This window comes from Cyrtonyx montezumae, unplaced genomic scaffold, assembly GCF_038088225.1.
Source record: "Cyrtonyx montezumae isolate F1298 unplaced genomic scaffold, pur_monq_1.0 scaffold_0, whole genome shotgun sequence".
In the NCBI taxonomy this organism is placed as follows: Eukaryota; Metazoa; Chordata; class Aves; order Galliformes; family Odontophoridae; genus Cyrtonyx; species Cyrtonyx montezumae.
This window is the reverse complement of record NW_027071824.1, coordinates 12,001,511-12,019,900: the sequence shown is the minus strand read 5'-3', so window position 1 is coordinate 12,019,900 and position 18,390 is coordinate 12,001,511. Positions and strand designations below refer to the sequence as shown.

General features: G+C 43.6%; 2 protein-coding genes across 3 annotated transcripts in view; both read right to left on the bottom strand.

Annotated features, from left to right (window-relative positions):
* The window catches only part of ABCG8 (ATP binding cassette subfamily G member 8), a 451,150-nt gene that overhangs the window by 202,761 nt on the left and 229,999 nt on the right, over positions 1 to 18,390 (bottom strand). The window lies entirely within an intron of this gene.
* SLC3A1 (solute carrier family 3 member 1) lies at positions 45 to 13,146 on the bottom strand. The gene is made up of 10 exons (XM_065754600.1): positions 12,387 to 13,146; positions 11,262 to 11,441; positions 10,543 to 10,697; positions 9,891 to 10,016; positions 7,764 to 7,883; positions 6,866 to 6,990; positions 5,506 to 5,704; positions 4,697 to 4,843; positions 1,468 to 1,584; positions 45 to 610 (listed from the first exon to the last, which is right to left on the bottom strand). Exons 1-10 carry the CDS (start codon positions 12,811 to 12,813, stop codon positions 170 to 172), a joined length of 2,037 nt encoding a protein of 678 aa, XP_065610672.1. The 5' UTR covers positions 12,814 to 13,146; the 3' UTR covers positions 45 to 169.

The following is an 18,390-nucleotide window of genomic DNA, read 5'->3' as shown; positions in this document are numbered from 1 at the left end:
TTAAACGACAAAATTGTTTATTATCCAATACAGATACAAGACAATTTGGTATTAATTTTATTTTTCAAGCAGTTTATTGTGTTCAGAAAGCAATCCTGAAAAGCCAAAAAGAATTAGTATTTCTCTGAACCAAGCATTTTCTAAGTTAACATGAAAACTACTCTTGCATTTAGCAGTTCACGTAGAGTAAATTGAAGGCACTGGAATAACAAGCTTTTTCAGCCACAAAACAGTTTTCTCGAAAAGCTTCCATAGTATGAACAGGCTTATTTGTTTTATATTCAAAGACCAGACCTTCTCCTACTTGAGTTTTAATTCTTTTGGTATCTACAGCTTTACCAGTATTGCTAAAATTAGTACTTAGTCTTATAACAGCTTCAGATGGGAGGTTTGGAACTATAGCTTTCAGATCTATTGTTGATTCCTGTCCAAAATTGAGTACCATCATAAAGACATTGTCTAACCCATCCAATTCCCTCACGTACACAAAAACATCACTGTCATTCCAGATGGAGCACATCCACCCCCGATGTATGGGTAGCTCATTGCTGCGAAGTAGACTTAGTTCTCTGTACAAATTCAGGGTTGAGTTGGACTGGGTCATCTGAACCTGCAATAGAGACAGCATTGCATGAGATATACCTCTCACACCCATGTCATCAACCAAGAACAAACCTCTAGGAATTCAGTTTTAACAGTTCTCTTCACATTTATCTGCTAATTCCAATGCAAAGCTGCATTTTCTCCTGCACTTTTCTTGAGATGTGTGCAGTGGCAGAGATTATCCAGCAGGACAGAATTTCCTTGGCACAGATGATACTTCCATCTTGCCAGCTGTCCCTTAGAGAGTATAGTGTTTGTTCTGCAGAAAACCACAGCCATTTAAAACGGATAGTGAACTCTTTTTCATGGAGTCTGATCTTCTGAAGTCATAGGATTTATTTCCTTTTTTTTCCCCCAGTCTTTGAATTATACTTTACATACATTATATTTTCAATATTGGTCAGCACTGTAGATCAGCAAAATCTGCTCAAGCTCCTGCTCAGCTACTTTGAAAAATGTACTTATATGCATCACAAATAGTCTATGTAAAGTTACTACAAGGAGGCTGCTTTACATAATCAAAATAAATAAATAAACATATAAATAAACAAAATAAATAAATGAAAAAGTTCTGTATTTCAGTTTAACTTTAAAACGATTAAAAGGATGTTAAGAAGCCAAATCACCACATCTACATTATCATGGCAGTGGGTCTGTTTAAGTGAATACAGATGAAGCATACTCCTTGCTGATGCGAGGAGTTATTTTTCTAATAAAATTAGTTAAGATTCAGTGCTTTTCCGTTTTCCTCCCTGGAGTTTGTTTTCATTAGTTCCACTGCCAGCTCCCATTAAAAAACAGAGAAAAACAGATGCATTGGATGCATACTTTCAGACAGCTGGTTTGTCACATGCAAATACCTACTTCAGCATTAACACTTCGGTAGTCAGAGTTAACAGGTAGCCAGCTGCTGCTGTCTTCAGTAAAACCAGCATTAGCTTCACCATTCCACTGCATGGGGGATTTCTCTGGAAAGGTCACCTAGAAAATAAAGTGGTGTTAGAACCATTACCAAGTTGTGCATTTTGCTTAGCCTGGTACAAAGCTGGTCCTTAAATAACACATTTTCAACTTCCATACAGTTGCCATTTTAGCATTATTTTTCTCACTGACGTTAAGATTCAGCAAGGAAGATGTAATCCTAATGCATATCTCAAGAGAAACAGGAGAGTTGCTCTGTGAAAACAGAAGAGAATGGACAGTCTAACAGATATACCACTACTGGCTAAATGTAGGGTTCCCAACTGAGCAGTAGTCTCCCCCTGCAACAGATGGTTGGATAAAAGTTGACTAAAAGCAGCTAGTCTATAACTAGACATGCACTTAGAGAAAGCATGAGAAAATGAGTCTCAAGAAAACAGTACAAAGCAAGTAAATGTTCCTGGGCATCTGTTCTTTTCTAATCACCCAACTTTTCAATTAAGATCTCTACAAGCTTATGTTCGCAAGGGCTACATACAGCTTGGATGATTACTCGTGTGAAAAAGAAATATCTCAAGTTCAACAACTGCACTGAATAGCAACTTTTAGCTTATTTAAAAATGTGAAGTCTGCAGTTCTGATTTTGAGGGATTCAGAAGAATTACGACAAAGCTTCCTCAGTGTTACTGAAGAGCTTGGCAAAAGGTCTGACACTTAAATTTAATGATATAAGAGGGCATAAAATATTTTGCACATACTTTGGGTGTTTGTTTCTTACGAAAACTGTTGTTCATATAAAGGACGCTTTTCAATACAATCTGTCAGAATAGCAACTTGACAAAAGAAACTGTCACTCTGCTTCATGACATTACAAATAACGGGTTTCTCCTTTTAGCACATTCTGAAAAGCAGGGAAGAAAGAATCCAAAGTTTTTAATACTTGTAACACTCCTTTTTATCTTTACCTTTTAATGCTTCTCGAAGACTTTCAAATGCTGGGACTGAAAACTGTTTCTTGAGCAAATCCTCTCCATACCATTAATCAAGGATTCTTCCTCTCCAGACTGAACAAAGAGTGGCTTTACATTGTTACAAACCCATGAGCCACAGGGTGGCAACTAAATGAGAGAATACCCTGAAGAGCCAAGGGCAAGCCACTTTGCTGAACAGCATCTTTCTGTCAGCAGTAATCAGTGACAGGAAAATAATGCAGGACATGTTTTTTGGTTTCTCAGAGACAAAGTGATTTCCTGTCAGAGACATTTCTTCACAGCTGAATCAGACAAACCTAGGGACGATTCTGTGCTTCTCCAAGTGCATTTGTCCCTTTGGTACAAATCTGCCCAATCACACTCCTGGTAACATCACCAGAAGCTGCCTTATTCCATAACAGAATCATAGAATGTCTCGGGTTGGAAGGGATATCAAGGATCATCACATTCCAATCCCTCTGCCACAGGCGGGGTTTCCAACTATGGGGTAAAGTACTAGATCAGACTGCCCAGGGCCCCAGGCAACCCGGCCTTAAACGCCTCCAGGGACAGGGCACCCACAACCTCTCTCAGCAGCCTGTTCCAGCACCTTACCGTTTGTTCAGTAAAAAAACTTTTTGCTGACATCTAATCTGAATTTCCCTTCCTTTAGTTTAAAACCATTTCCCCTTGTCCTACCATTACTTGCCCTTTAAAAAGTTGATTTCCTTCATGTCTATAAACTCCCTCTCAATATTGTAAGGCTGCAATGAGTTCTCCCTGCAGCCTTCTCATTTCCAGGCTGAACAATCTCAGTTCCTTCAGCCTATCTTTGTAGGAGAGGTGCTCTAGCCTTTAAGTCATCCTCATGGGCCTCTTCTGGACTCTCTCCAAAAGCTCCACATCTTTTCTGTGTTCAGGATCCTGTACTTGGATGCAGTACTCCAGCTGGGGACTCACAAGGGCAGAGCAAAGTGAGGACAGTTACCTCCCTCACCTTGCTGGCCACCTGTCTTTTGATGCAGTCCAGGATACCCTTGGCCTTCTGGGCTGCAAGTGCACATCTCTGGCTCATGTTAAGTTTTTCATCAACCAGGTCGTGTAAGTCCTTCTCAGCAGGGCTACTCTCAAGGACCTCTTCTCCCAGTTTGAGATTACCTTGACCCAAATGCAAAACCTTGCACTTGGCTTTGTTGAACGAACCTCCTTCAGTTCACAAGGGCCCACCTTTTGAGTTTATCACGGTGCCTCTGGATGGCATCCCTTCCTTCTGCTGTATCAACTGCACTGCTCAGTTTGATATCATCAGCAAACTGAGGGTGCAGGTGCACTCAATCCCGTCATCTGTGTCACTGATAAATATGTTAGAGTACTAGTCCCACTTATCCCCTGACAGTCCAGCCTTCAAATCCATCTCTCCCTAATTTAGATAAAAGGATATGGTGAGGGACCATGTGAAAGGCCTTGCAGAATTCTAGGTAGATTATATCAGTTGCCTTCCCTTTGTCCACTGCTGCCATCACTGCATGACAGAAGGCCACCAGATTGGTCAGGCACGACCTTCCCTCAGTGAAGCCATGCTGGCTGTCTCAGAACACCCACTCATCCCTGTTGTGCCTTAATGCATCTTCCAGGAAGACCATGATTTTCCAGGCACAGAGGTGTCTGTGACATCTCCAGCAGAGACAACAGTAGTCAGGTGCAATCATAGAAGAGACAAGAAATAATGTGCACAACTGAAAGTCAGGCGGGTCAGCACAGTATGAAAGGCACGGGCACTTTGTTTTAATCCCCTGACCTTGAAGAAGTTCTGAACAAACTATAATCAAACATAAACATCCTGCTATGCACTACTTGTAACTGTGAACAAAGGAGTTACATGTGTGGTCTGCGGGCTCGGCTACCTAGCTTTGGATCTAATATCCAGAAACAAAAAAATAGGAACCCTGTACTTCTACCAGTAAATGCTAAGCACTGCCTGGTGAGTGAGCTCACCTCTTTCTGGACATTCCCCCTCCTGAGTTTGGGCACTTCAGAGAGGGCTGTGGCTTTGACACGTGTCTCTTTATAACAAGAACAAAGCAGCCTTCAGGACACAGAGGCTCTAGCTATGCTTCCGTGAACTCTGAATTCCTTTAAAGATTAGCCAGGAAATAATGGACTTTAGAATTTAAATCAGAATTTGTATATTCTTCACTTACATTTTCTGATGCAAGGTTCTCCATGCCTATTTCTTCACCATAGTAAGTTATAGGAGTACCAGGAAGGGTTAACAGCAGCATGTTCATGACATTGACATACTTATTCCCAAACCGAGATGAAATCCGAGCAGTATCCGGGCTCCCGACCTCAAGAAAACATCAAAAACACTCAATTAAACAGACAAAATTCTGTGCATACGTGAAACTGGTTTAGGACAAAAACCATTTAGAGTGAAGTTCCATTTCTGGGCACCAAAATAAAATAAAACAAATTCATTCAAATTTCAAATTCAGGCAAAAATTCAAATTCAGGCAAAGGATCCCAGCCTGTTCTTCCCTTGTAAAGACACACACCAACATCGCTGTCCATGTTACATGCTGGAGCATGGAACTGAAACCAAGGAGATCTGAATGTAGGAAGGGATGTGGTGAAACGAGTGGCTGCAACTCTGTATGGTCTGTACATGAGCTTGTTTCCTTTCTGAAAGCCAGAACAGCCAAAAGCTTTTTCTAAATATTACCTTGGACATTCTGCCTGCTCTCACAGATAAGATGCCTTGAGGGTACACAACTGCATTCCTGAGAACTGCATTTGATACACAAACAGAAGTGCTCCCACGTCACAGTGGTGGAAACGAAGAGAAGCTGCTTTCAGTGCTTTGCCTATGGCTCACCTCTTGCACATCCCAAACAAAGTTCGTAGCAAATAGCTGTGCAGCTGATCTCACTGAAATCAATGTGTGTGGAGGTTCTATCACCTTACCTACAGGAACAGGCCTTTCCCATAAGACCAAGTCCAGAACTCTTACCGCCCAGTTTGGCCATTTTCCTTCGGGCATGTTTTTCATCCACACATTGACAGCTTCAAAAACACTGTTACCAGATAGATTTTTCATGTTAATCAGCTGGAAATTGAGTGGGAAGTCTGCTTCTTGGACAAAAGTTGTTCCATAATACATCATTGTTGCTTCTATATCTTCTTTTTCATCACTGTCAGAACCCATAAATCTACAAAGAAGTAAAGAAGGACTTTTTTTCTCATCCCTGGTTTGTACAAAGCTGAAGAAGGCTAGGAACAGTACTCAGCATACTTAGAAATCAATATGCTATTAAGAACTAAAACTGCCTCCCTCCTCCTCATCAAAAAAACATACAGAGAAATTTATATTTTGGGGAGATAGTTGGACATTTCTGGTGAAAAATCTGTAAGTCAGAAAAAGCCTCATCTTTCCAAAGTTACACTCACATAACTTCATTCCAGCAAGTTCTGTGCTGGAAGGCAGACTAGAAGAAAAGGACATGTGGGTCCTGGTGGACAATGTGCTGAACGAGAGCCAGCCAAGTGCCCGTACAACAGAAAAGGTCTGAGTTTTGGGAGCACTGCTAGCAGGTCAAGTGAGGGATCCCTTCCCTCGACCCAGCACTTGTGAGAGGACGGCTGGAGCACAGCACCCACAGCTCCAGGCTCCCCCCTAAAAGGGAGACACGGACATACTGGGGAGAGATCAGCAAATGGCAACAAAGATGAGCGTCTGTCCTGTGAGGAAAACAGGCTTTCTCCAGTGGGCCTAGTGACAGCACATATGGACACAGGTAGAACACAAGCTCTGTCCGAGAAATAAAATAAAAAACTGTTTCTTTGCTTTATTTTTAAACTGCAGGAGTAAATGAGCATTGGCACAGGTTGCCCAGACGGGCCTGGAGAGTTGACATCCTCAAAAGCCATCAGGGCATGATCTGGGCAGCTGGCTCCATCCAATGTCCACCGTGCTTGAGCAGGGGGCTGGAGGAGGTGGCCTCCAGAGGTGTCTGACAGCCTCAGCCATGCAGTGATTCAGGCAATCTCAGCTTACGTATCCAATAAGAACTGTATTGTTAATACTGTACAACGGATCAGGCTTGTGAGCGTAGGTTACAGTGGTGCCACAATGAGTCATCACACGTCCTGCCTACTTTTTACAGTCCACAGATACAATAGAGCTACCAGGGCCAACTTACTGCACATTTCCTTTCCTGTGCACTTCGGGAAAGGGAATACCCTATTTGCATTTGATGAAAAAAAATGTTGTATGGCATATCGTGTTATAATTAAAAAAAGACAAAACATTTCACTGCTATGAAGATGGTGACAAAAAGACAGAAAAGTTCCCTAGCCATGATAACGAGTACCTGTATCGGCCAGGTTCACTGCTGTACTGATCCATGGTTTGGCGGAAGCTACGGACGATATCGTGCATTCCAACTTGTGTGGTTGTGTAGTCGTGGTACAGCTCGGAATAGGCTGTGATGCTCTCCTTAAAGACAAAGTAGCATTATTAGCCCAATAGTTTAGAATTCAAAACTCCCCAAATTCTGAGACAATTCACCAACCCAAGTGAAGTTTTGAACTGAAATGCGTTCAGCATTTCCGTGCGGTGCAGATCCAGCTGTGCTTGGGGAACTGTCCTAAAGACCTGACACCCTCAGCACTACCCAGGAACAATGCTGCTGTGGTAACAACACTGTATTTGTAGAACTGGTAAGTCCTGAGAACACCAACTCTGCAGATCTGCTAACATCACCAGGTTCCCTACTTCAGCTAAAGCAAGTAGCGCAGCAAGTAACAGGATGCATCTCACTGTAGCTTACTGCCAACAGGAGGTGGGTTTCGTTTGTTTTACTGCAAAGTACATGTCAGCATCTGCTGTGGAATCCCAAGTGAGCACAGTGCTCAGCTCACTTCGTGTAATGGGCTCCACAAAGACAACCAGTGAAGTATTAAAACTCACAGGTCTGGACTTTTTAGGAAAAAAAATGAGAAGTCAAACAGCTGAACAGAAGCAACTGTGCAGAGAAATACAGTGGGTATACAGACAATTCTCACCCACAGCACTCCTGCTCACTCCTTCCTTGTGTGCACAGGAACCACCTCCCTTCCAAGGAACACAACTGACTCAGCATTCCTAAAGCCATAATTAAGACCCCAAAGGGTAAAAGCAGTCTCTTGCCCTCATGGAAAATACAGGAGAAAAAAAAAGACAAAACATTACAGGATTTACATTACATAATATAATGTAATATACATTACAGGATCCTGAGACTTGTTCACTTGTGGTTCATCTCGTAGATGTGTGGCTTCTAGAAGAAATTTAACAGCAACAAAATTAAATCCATCGACTCCTTTGCCAAGCCAAAATTTGATAATATCCTAGGACAAAGAGAAAAGTTGAGAACTCCAAGTGAGCATTCAAAATGGCACACACTTAAAGAGAAAATCCATTGGTAGACATTAAAATATAATTTACCTAATTTTACTTGAAGCCAAAATGAATCCTGTCGAGTTAGAACTGTTATCTAAATGGGTGATATCCTATTATTTAACACTAATTCTAGTGTTAAAAAAACAATACTGGTCTCTAATTTCTCCCATAATTCACAAGCCCAGAGCCAGAATGTGCCTTCTAATCTCTTCTGTCAGAACAGCTTGGATCAGGCTAAGCACTATTGCTGGAGAACACCCATCTTACTGCACACAGACAGAACACACTGATTCAAATGTGAATGTATGTTGCTCTGCACGGACCTCGTGCCACCAGCTTTCATTTCATACAATACAGCTCTTACAAGATTTGTTCCCTTTTATTGGACAGATGGGAATTTTTATATTTTATTTTCAGACACTCCTCCATTATCGTTCAAGTTAACTGATATAGATTTGTAATTTCACTACCAAATGCAGAGGTTAGTCACTACTAGCAAAACTATTTCAGTAGTTATCACTGTTCTAATGGCTGTATTTTTCACAAACAGCTCTGAAGTTCCTCTCCCTTGAGGAGTTTGTACAAGAGTTCCTTTAATACAGAAACTGTTATCTCACCTCAATACAAAATAACTTTTTCATCATTTAAAAATGTGTGAAATACAGGTGCCAGAACAGGCTGGAATAAATACTCCACACTCAAGCTTACAGATTTCAGCACATAACAGGTACTGACTTCATAATGAGAATGATTACTTTTATTTATGAAAGAAAGCCACAGCCCCTGGTTGCTAAAAGGTTTATTGCTCCCCTGTGCCCAGGAGCTAAACCAAAAGCAATAATGTTCTTCAGAGAAGTTGAAGCTTCCTCCTCACTCGCACAATCCTAACATGAAACAGGATTCTGAATTAAATTAGTGAACTATTATTCCATAACATGCCAAAGCAATTAATTGTGTTCATAAGCATTTACCTAAAGTGCGTATTATCATTCTCAACTTACTAGTCTTCATTTAATTTCTTCTCAAAGGAAACACAGCATCTATTTGCTACTTCAGCTTCAGTAGCATACCAGTTAAATAAAAATTGCCACGGCCATTGAAAAGTACATGCAGTAGCAGGAAAAGAGGAGTGGAAAGGCTTGGTGCTAAGGAAAGCATCAAGACAGAGAAGTTACTGGTGGGCTTGGTCAAGGATTAGTCTTGAGAGCAGTCTTGTTTCATGCTTCAGTTAACAGATACGAGCAGAAAAGCTTTGTTTTCTTCCTTCACATACTTGCAACACCCACAGTGAGGAGAAACAGAGACAGCCTGTGAGACGATGGCACAAGAACTGGGCAGGCACAAAGACTACCAAAGAAAGACACCAGATTTCAATCTCACAGCAGAAAACAGCCAAGGGCTATATTAAAGCAGCTGAGGTAGCTGTCCTACTGCTTGGCAGAGTATAACAAAGGAAAAAAAATAGCTGTCCTACACTTCCCAGGCTCAGGACTACTTCCAATATTTTAACAAATTCTATTTCATCTACTGGTTGTGCATCTGCCTCTCCCCACATAAAGTCACCAGAGATGCAGACAGACCAAAACTCACGAATTCCTCCTTATCCACAAGCCCCAGCATTCCTCGAATTTCAGACCAGCACTGCCTCAGCTGCCATGAAAATGCAAAAACCTCTGCTAAAACAAGGTGTTACCCACATAGGGCTGGCTAACAAAGAGCTCCTTGTATCAACAGGGATAAAAGCTCTCAGCTTGGGTGATTCAGCTGTGCTCCAGCACCAGTGACACTCATCCATGTCAACCTTTTCATCAGATGTTGTCCTCCATACTGGAAGCATCACAAGATAAAGTTTGAATTTTGCTTACAAGAACTTGTTTGTCCGTGCCCTTTCCTGTTTCAGCCATTTAAACGTACTGTAATCTTCAAATTGCTTTCAATTAAACTGATACACTTACATGAATTTCTTGTTGAACTGCAAGGTTGCGGAAATTTAAGTCCGGCTGTTCTTTCCCAAACTGATGAAAATAACACTGTTTCCTCATGTCATCATACTGCCAGCTGGAATTGCCATAGACACTCACCTGTTCATGGGAGCGGGAAGAAAAATAATCAGAACTCTTAATGAAGCACCCAGTCATATGTGTATTTTAAAATGCGATGCATTACAAGCACATAAAGCACAGAATGCCTCATCAGTGCAATAAATTGAGTCAATTGTAATGCTTTCTCATTTCCTACTCCTGTTAGCTGCTCCTCCTTTCAGTCATGCTTTGCCACGCGTATTTCACATTCAATACTGTTTCATTCTTCAAAGTAGACTTTTGCTGGGAATTACTACAAATAGAGAGGGAAACATAGGTGGGACTTTTTTTTTGTTGGTTTTCTTTTTAGAGTGAGGACCTCAGCTGCTCCTCACACACCTTGCCCCGCAGACCTTGGCCATCTTCATAGCCTTCCCTTGGACGCCCTCTAATAGCTTTATGCCCCCGTTGCATTGCGGCACCCAAGCGGTGCACACAGTGCTGGCCAGCCGTGTTACAGGTGCTGCTGTTACCTGGCACTGCGCAAGGCAGCGCGTGATTTACAAGCGTCCCTGCCCACACTCACCCAGTTGTTGGGAGCAGAGATGGCCGCCCCTGCCTGCGCGCAGTCCTGCCAGATGTAGTAATCTGAGTACTTCCCAGTGCGATTGCGACTGAGCTGAAACCATCGGTGCCTGTCACTGGTGTGGTTTGGTACAAAATCCATTATCACCTTTAACCCTAAAACACACACATTTTTTAATCTAGCCTTTTAGGATCTTGTCTCAACGACGTATCACAAGCCTCTGAGCTCCTTCCAAAGGTTGGAAGCTTGGGCTTGTGCTTGAGGGACTGGCATGCCTGCTGCTTGTGCTCACACAGTTCTGCTGACTAGGACTATGTATGTGCTCATGCAGGCAGAAGCCCCAAGGCTGCCTGGGCAGTTGAACTCACAAGGGTCAGCAAATAGCAGCAGCACATCTTGCTGGGACTCTTCTCTGCAAACCACAATGGATTTTCTCACTCTTCCTATGAGTTATGCACTTTTTTATTGTTGATTTTTTTTTTCTTAATGAAAACCCAAATGTTTTGGGACTAGCAAGCCATCCATTCAGCCGCAAGGGGAACCATCCGGGCAAGGATTTGGCTGAAGGCACATGTGCCACCAACCAAGGACACGATTGCAGGAAGGAAGCGTATGCTCCCCTCAATCTTGTTTTTCTCTTTTCTCCAGAAAGCTGCCAGGCACACCTGAACCATGTGAGTGAAAATCTGTTTAACAGACCTATTCTGAACACAGCTTACCTCGATCGTGTATGGATGAAAGGAGAGTTTCAAAGTCACTCATTGATCCAAACATGGGATCAACATCGTAGAAGTCTTCAGCTCCATAGCCAGAGTCTTTTAACGGGGACTTGTAGAAAGATGTGATCCAGATGGTCTTGATATTTAAATGCACAATATGGTCCAGCTTTTCTTGGATACCTATTTAAAGTAAAGGGCATCACCTGATTACAAAAGACAAAAAGATTTTGCTAAATTAAGTTTGCTGTGGGCTCTCAAAGATGGAACACAGATCCCTTTGCTACGTAACCATTCCCCGTTTTCACCTATCTGACAGCAGGGCGACCTTGGAATCTGCATGAGACCACAGAATGGAAACCATTCAAGGCCACTTCTAAAGAGAAAAAGGAAACTAATAATGAATTAAAAAGCTGACTGAAGACAACTTCTATTCTGCAGTATTAAAATACTCAATTTCATGTAATGTATTAAACATTCACTTCCGAAAACAAACACCTGTATTTTGTTGAAGTACAGCCACATTATTACTTTCTGGTTTTTATAACTTTTTTAGGTTTCTAACTTCTAACTCTACTGAATCCTTTGACCATCCAAAGGGAAATACAGTTTTAACGCAAAGACCTTGGTTATTTTTCTTCTGTTAGGAAAAACATCCTACAATTTGCTACAGCTACTGCTCTTTGGCTAGGAATTTTTTGGATGCCATGGGGCTAAGTCAGCCAATGTAGAAGCTCAGCTACCAATACCTTATCAGTACCAGGTCCACTTCAGTGCGTTCCAAAGAACTCAGAAACACGGAGACCATGAAGAAAACAAGAAGAAACACCTTCCTCCATTCTCACTTTGTCAGTTTTATTTTTCTCACTTCTCATGGAGATGCAGCCAAACTAGCAGAACAGAACATCCAGCACCCACAGTGGCAATTGCATTTCCATTTGCTCTCAGCCCCACCTCCATTGGTCTAACTCCAGGCACAGGCTTAACGTGAGCAAGAAGCTCCTGATGACATCTAATAATGACAATGTGGCTCACCAACCAGTGGTTATTAGGACAGCTTTCGTGCCCCACTCTCAAGTCAGTGTCTTTCTCTGTTGGTTTAAGCTGCTGCCCTGCTTAGTCACATACCTTTCAGATCGCCATTCCCATCCATGTTGCTGTCCTTGAAAGAACGAGGGTAGACCTGGTAGATAGGACCATCCTGCCACCAAGCGAGGCACTTAGGGGACAGAGCAATGATGGCAATAGTGGCCGACACGAGCAGGACGGCAGCAGCGATGATGAGCCAGAAGAGAATCTCCCTGGTGACCCTGTACCGGGCTTGGCTGGAGAACTTCAGCAGGACCTCCTTCGGCATCCCTGCGTAGGGCTGCAGAGCTGGCTCTGCCACGGCTGCTGGGTTCATATCAACAGCACATGTTTTTGGTATTTCGTCTTGGCTGCTGCTGTCTGTCTCCCTGTCATCAAAAGCCTCATTCTGAACAAACCCGTTGTTCTCCACACCTCCCTTCTCGCTCAGCTCCATCGGTAAGCTCTTTGCCTCCTCGTCCACCATTTCACTCGGTGCCTCTCCTCCTGCAGACGCTCACTGCAGCGAGGAAGTGAGCCAGCATACCTTTGCTCAGTGGAATGAGAAGCAGTGCAATTAGCAGCTGGCTTTATAAACAACCCTGGTCAAAGATCACAAGAGACAGAAAGGGCAAAGTGCTCCAGCTCTTCTGCATGACAGGCGTCTTCCGTGAGATAAGGCTGCAAGAAAGCAGTTTCCCACAGTGGCAGGCCTGTTCCTGGGGGTAGCTGCACAGTGAAGTTTACTGCTGCTCTCTTCAACAATGTAAATTTCTCTTCTGTAACGCGCAACTTCGCAAACCGATCCTGGTCTCCCTCACCTAAAGCAGCCTCAGCATTAAGGGATAATGCAAAGACTGACAGAGAGCAAAGTGCTGGCAGCTTCTGGTCCAAAACCAACAGCATGAATTCAGTAGGGAGATCCAAAGCCTGCTCTGCTTGGTTTTGCACAGAGCTCTCCCAGCCGGGCACAACCCAGCTCTGCACCAGCACAAGTGGCACTCCTGTGACACAAGGGTGCTGATCTCTGCTCACAGCGAGTTCGCACACACGTGCCCATGTTTATCTGTCTGTGTGACCCAAGCGCCCGCTTCGAAGCAGCCTCATCATGCACAAACCAACACCTGCCACAGCACAGTATCAGGTGCGCAGGGAACTCCACCTGCACTGGAGAAAAGGTCGGTTTACGCCTCTTAATGAGATGAATTCCTCAAGTTAGATACAAAAAGTTACTTATTACACTTGCCTCAGAACATGAAAGAAGTCCCAGAAGGCATCTCTGGTCAGTCAGTGCCACATAGCTTAGAATCATTGAATCATTAAGGTTGGAGAAGACATCTAAGTCCACCTACCATCAGTGTTTCCCCACTAAATCACATCCCCTAGTATCACACCGATGTGCTTTTCAAACACCTTCAGGGTCAGTGACTCCACCACCTCCCTGGGCAGCCTGCGCCCCCTTGACCGCTCCTCCAGAGAAGTTTTTCCCGATATCCAATCTGAACCTCCCCTGGAGCAACTTGAGGACGCATTCCCTCTCGTCCTATTGCCTTACCACATAAGGAGCTCTCAGGTGAGTTGTGGCCACGTAGCACTGCCTAGGATGCAGTTTCATTTTCAGTTTACCAGCATATAATGCTAATTTAAAGGGATTCACCCTCTGCTGCTTGTTCCCACCTTGCATTGTCCCTGCCTTATCAGGTGGCTGAGGAGCAAACCATGCTGGAGAATGGATTTAACACAATGCAAAAATCATTTCACTCTTAAAGAGCTCTATCCCTAAGCTGCTCAGTCACCATGGGAGCACATGGGTGCTCCTCCCAGCTCAGCTCAGCAAAGCGCGACGGGCTGGGGCAGCGTACACAGCACAGCACTTGGCCAAGCAGCTTCTCAGTCACCTCACACCTGTGATGCCTCACATGTATTTCATCACGTTTCTGCCCACCCCTGTACTACAAGTCCTCTTTATTTCCATTTTGCAGAGTAGAAAGCAAGGCACATGGCAGCTAAGTCTCAAATCAACAGGTCTGTGTACACCTCCACAACCCAAACACGAAGAGAATTCAAGTTCTCTTAATGGCTTACGCAAAGTTGAAAATCAGATGTCCTCAATCCACCCAAGGGGTGCACTACCATCACGGCACAGCTGAAATGCAGATTGGAAGTTTCTCAGCCCTCTTCCTCTCAAAGCCAGCACATTTCTTATTCATAATTGCCTGCACAGATGTGTGTCTGATGTAAAGACGCAGGGTGGTTCCCTTCAGCGTGTGTACTTACAGCTGATAAAGGCCAACCGACCAAGTCAGAAGTAGTTGGAAGCCATCACTGCATTCTGACTTGCAGTTTTCTTCCCGTAATTCAAACAGTTACCAGGTGCACGACTGCAAATGTTCACTCCATTAACCCTGCCACTCATCAGCTCTTTCTTCAAAATAGCATCTGTTGTCCTAATGCAACTCCTAAATCATACTAAATGTTTCTTAATACCTTAAGTAGGACAGATTGCGTCTGAAACGCCAAGTGTGCCCTGAAAACAGGAGGATTATTCTGCTGGAACAGATGAAGCCATGCACAAGCTCTAGACTGACTACAGATGGAACCTGCATATTAATGTAGAAGACAAACCGTGCAGGGAACGAGTGAGTCGCTGTCCTGGTGAACACCTCAGCTTTCTCTGTACCTTTGCCCTCACAATGAGCCAATTGGCATAGGCAGCTGTACTGCTTTGTAGCACAACTGCTATATATTAACCATGTATAAAACCACACAGGTGCTTACATGCCTCCTTCCCCCCCCCCTTCCCACTTCTTCATCTTGAGAGATCACCAGCTATTTCCACTGGGGTTTAACTTCTTAAGATGTGCTCTATGTGTGCATTATGCTTCTGGCTTGCTCTCACGCAGTTCCTCTCCAAGTGACTTCAGAGTTGAGCAGGAGCAAGCAGGCAAAGCAACCACATGCACAGAATCCACTGAAAAGCATTAAAGAGCACAAAAAACACTTCACACTCTGTTTACCTCAGTGTTAGATAGGGAAACAAAACCAACCCGCATGCGGGCACTAATAGCTGCTATCTCCACTCAGATTGCCATGGTTATTTCTATAAGATGGAGGGGTTAATTTCCACAAGTATTCCTTATATGCAATTATTTTGATGCATGACTGACGAAGGAGTCTGCAGTTGGATGCTGTACAAATGCCAAGTAGCTCGCTGCTTACTCAATACCATGCACACTGATCGTACAAAGAGGGGATTAAGCACCCTAACGTGCTAAGTGTAGGAAGATATTTATTCTTAAAGAGTTCTCTCGCTGAACGCTTTTTCATTAAATGTTTTGTCACCTCTGAAACTGGTCTGACTTAAAGCACTTTGCTTCTAAATACAGCCTTATTATTTACAGAACGCAGGCCAACCTCGCACCCATGCAAAGAGGCGAACGCTACAGCCGACAGCGCTTCCTCAGCAGCTCCCACAGCAACAAGGAATCCTCTGACCTTCAAAGCTGCCCCTCACCCGGCATTAAGAAAACCTTCCCTTGACACAGACAGCAGACATCAGGAGTGAGATGCTCCTCACAGACAAATCTGATGTGATATCGCTGATCCTGGGCTTCCGTGCCACACGTGAGCCTTCTGCCATCACCGTGCAGTCTCAAGTCCTGGACAGCGGCACAGCCCACTTGCACAGGACACCATGCCACGGCTTGCTGGTCTTTTTTTTAATGCTCTTAGTCTACTAATGGACAGCATGATTAAAGGTTAATGGCATTAGAAATGTAATTGCCTTCTGCCTGGCTCACAAGATGCTGTCGGGGTGGCTTTCAGGGAAGGAGGCATCTGGCCGCTGCCCTGCGTGATCAGCACGGCTGCCTTCTCCCACTACCTCTAATCAGAACAGTTACCCTCGAATCCTCGCTCACGGCACCGCACCAAGCACAGCCCACTCCTTTTGGGGGCCCGCCCCTGTTGAGGGTCAAGCTGCTGTCAAACACCCATAGAAAATCTTGTTGTAAGGTGAACTCCAGTTGGCAACTCTCCCATTTCCACACCCTTTGCAACCTACACTGCCACCACACTTCCCTGTCACATCTGTTCTAGAGGATGTCAACTTTCAAAGAGTTTCTTACTTAGTTTGGCATAAAGTTTTTGATAAGCAAGACTTATTTGTGAAAATCTCTCTTAACCACCCAACAGAGTCCCAGTGTTGCCTGAAAATGCCAGAAAAGTCAGCGTTTATGTTACAGATGAGATGAACTTCCAGTAACTTGATGAGGGCGCTTATGAATTGGATTGTTTCCAGCTTTAAAAAGGTCAAAAGCAGGATCCTTGCAATCCTAAACATTGCTACAGTGGAGCCTCAGCTTCCCTATAACTCACCATAAACTCTAGAAGCCTGAAAGAGCAGAAAAATCAGGGTAATGAGGTATAATGCCAACAGACTTGGTATTATAGGTGAGAAAGCACCACATTTCAATTAGACACAGAATGCATCCTCATGTTACGCTGTAGTTGTCTTCCTTTATTAGCAAGGGCAACAACTTTCACCAAAAGATTATCTAAATTGATGGAGAAGAGCTCTTCCTCTAGAAAAGCAGGAATTCACCACTGCAGAACACAGTTCTCAGTAATACAGCTAGTCTCTAAATCCAGGCACCCCTGCAAAGAAGAGCTTTACAGAAAAATAAGGTATGAGACAACACCTTTCAGATGTAAAGAGTGAAGCACAGGAGCACAGATTACAAATGTAAAAAAAAGTCCACGAGGGATGTGAGAGATGGCTGCATGCAAAGAACCGAACGCAAAGGAGACTCGGTCATGCCCTTGTGCACAAGTCACTTGTCTTTTGGTTGACAGCAAAGCAGCCACAGGGTGGGGGGAATACAAGCCAGTACAAGCAAAGCACAGCTAAATCAGACGCGTACATAACAGACAAGATTAAACTGCCAAGCGGAGGGAAGCGCTACACGAGATGCTTAAGACGCCACGCAGAGTTCCAACTGCATGAGCCAGGCTCCATACTCACGTGCGCGTGCCGCAGCTGCTCAGTGACCTGCTTGCTCCACTGCTATCTTGCCACACTGCATCCACCTCTGGGAGCACCCCATGCAGTTGCTCACTCGCACCGACTGAGCTACCTCTCTCCAACAAACTTCCAGTTTAGAGCTGAAAAGCAACATGTCTGCAGTAGACAATCCTTAAGCCTAAAATTTGCTGTTTTTACCAACAAAACTTGGGATTCGTTGACAGATTAAAAGCTGCTTGACAGATAACTTGGGTTATTTTTGCTTCAGCTTTTGTCTGTAATACTCAAGTAGCACATTTCTGCTTTTACTCATATTGCAGATTTTTAGAATCAAGCAAAGTAAAAACTGGGAGTATCCTCAGTCAGATCCTTGAGATTTCCTCATCCCTCACACCAGCTTAGTGCAGAACCACCCAGCGTCTAACCACTTTCATGGCTCAGGGTTACTTTTGCCGTGGAACAAATTAAATATATACATATATACACACACACTTCTATGCATTTGGGTAGAAAATATCTATTAATATCCCACAGCATTACAAAGCCTTAGAGAAATAAGAAGCCTGATCAAGATAGGTTCTTAGCCCGTGATGTGTTCAAAAATTGACTATTTCAAATGTACATGTCATGGTTTGGTTTTTTTACTCCATCTAAATAACAGCATCAGTTCATATAAGCAGCATAAAAATCATGGCTATTTTGGTCAAGTCCCACAACTTTGCACACAGGGTTAAAAAAAAAGCATATGAAGATTCATTGTTTTGAGAGTTCGTACTTAACCTCTTGTGCAGACCAACATTACAACACATTACAACAGTTGCACGTGCATTCATTCCTTTGTTCCTTATTCCATTCAGCACATTAATGATAATCAGACCAATCTTTATTTTGCTCAAGATGATCAGGCAGATTTCAGAAGTGACACAGACTGTTTTGTCTGCAGAACAGGAGCATTCACAGAAACGAAGGGAAGATTCGAGATGAATCTGACACGTCAGAAAGACCTGAGGTGGAAGTGACACTTCCTGCTCTCAGCATTGT

What these genes read in the sequence shown, in the direction of transcription:
- SLC3A1 (XM_065754600.1), bottom strand. Translation starts at nt 12,813, where the DNA reads ATGGTGGACGAGGAGGCAAAGAGCTTACCGATGGAGCTGAGCGAGAAG. An exon ending in TGGGAATGGCGATCTGAAAG is followed by an intron (nt 11,442 to 12,386) that starts GTATGTGACTAA and finishes TACTTTAAATAG; the next exon opens with GTATCCAAGAAAAGCTGGAC. An exon ending in AGTGAACCTGGCCGATACAG is followed by an intron (nt 5,705 to 6,865) that starts GTACTCGTTATC and finishes ACTTCTTTGTAG; the next exon opens with ATTTATGGGTTCTGACAGTG.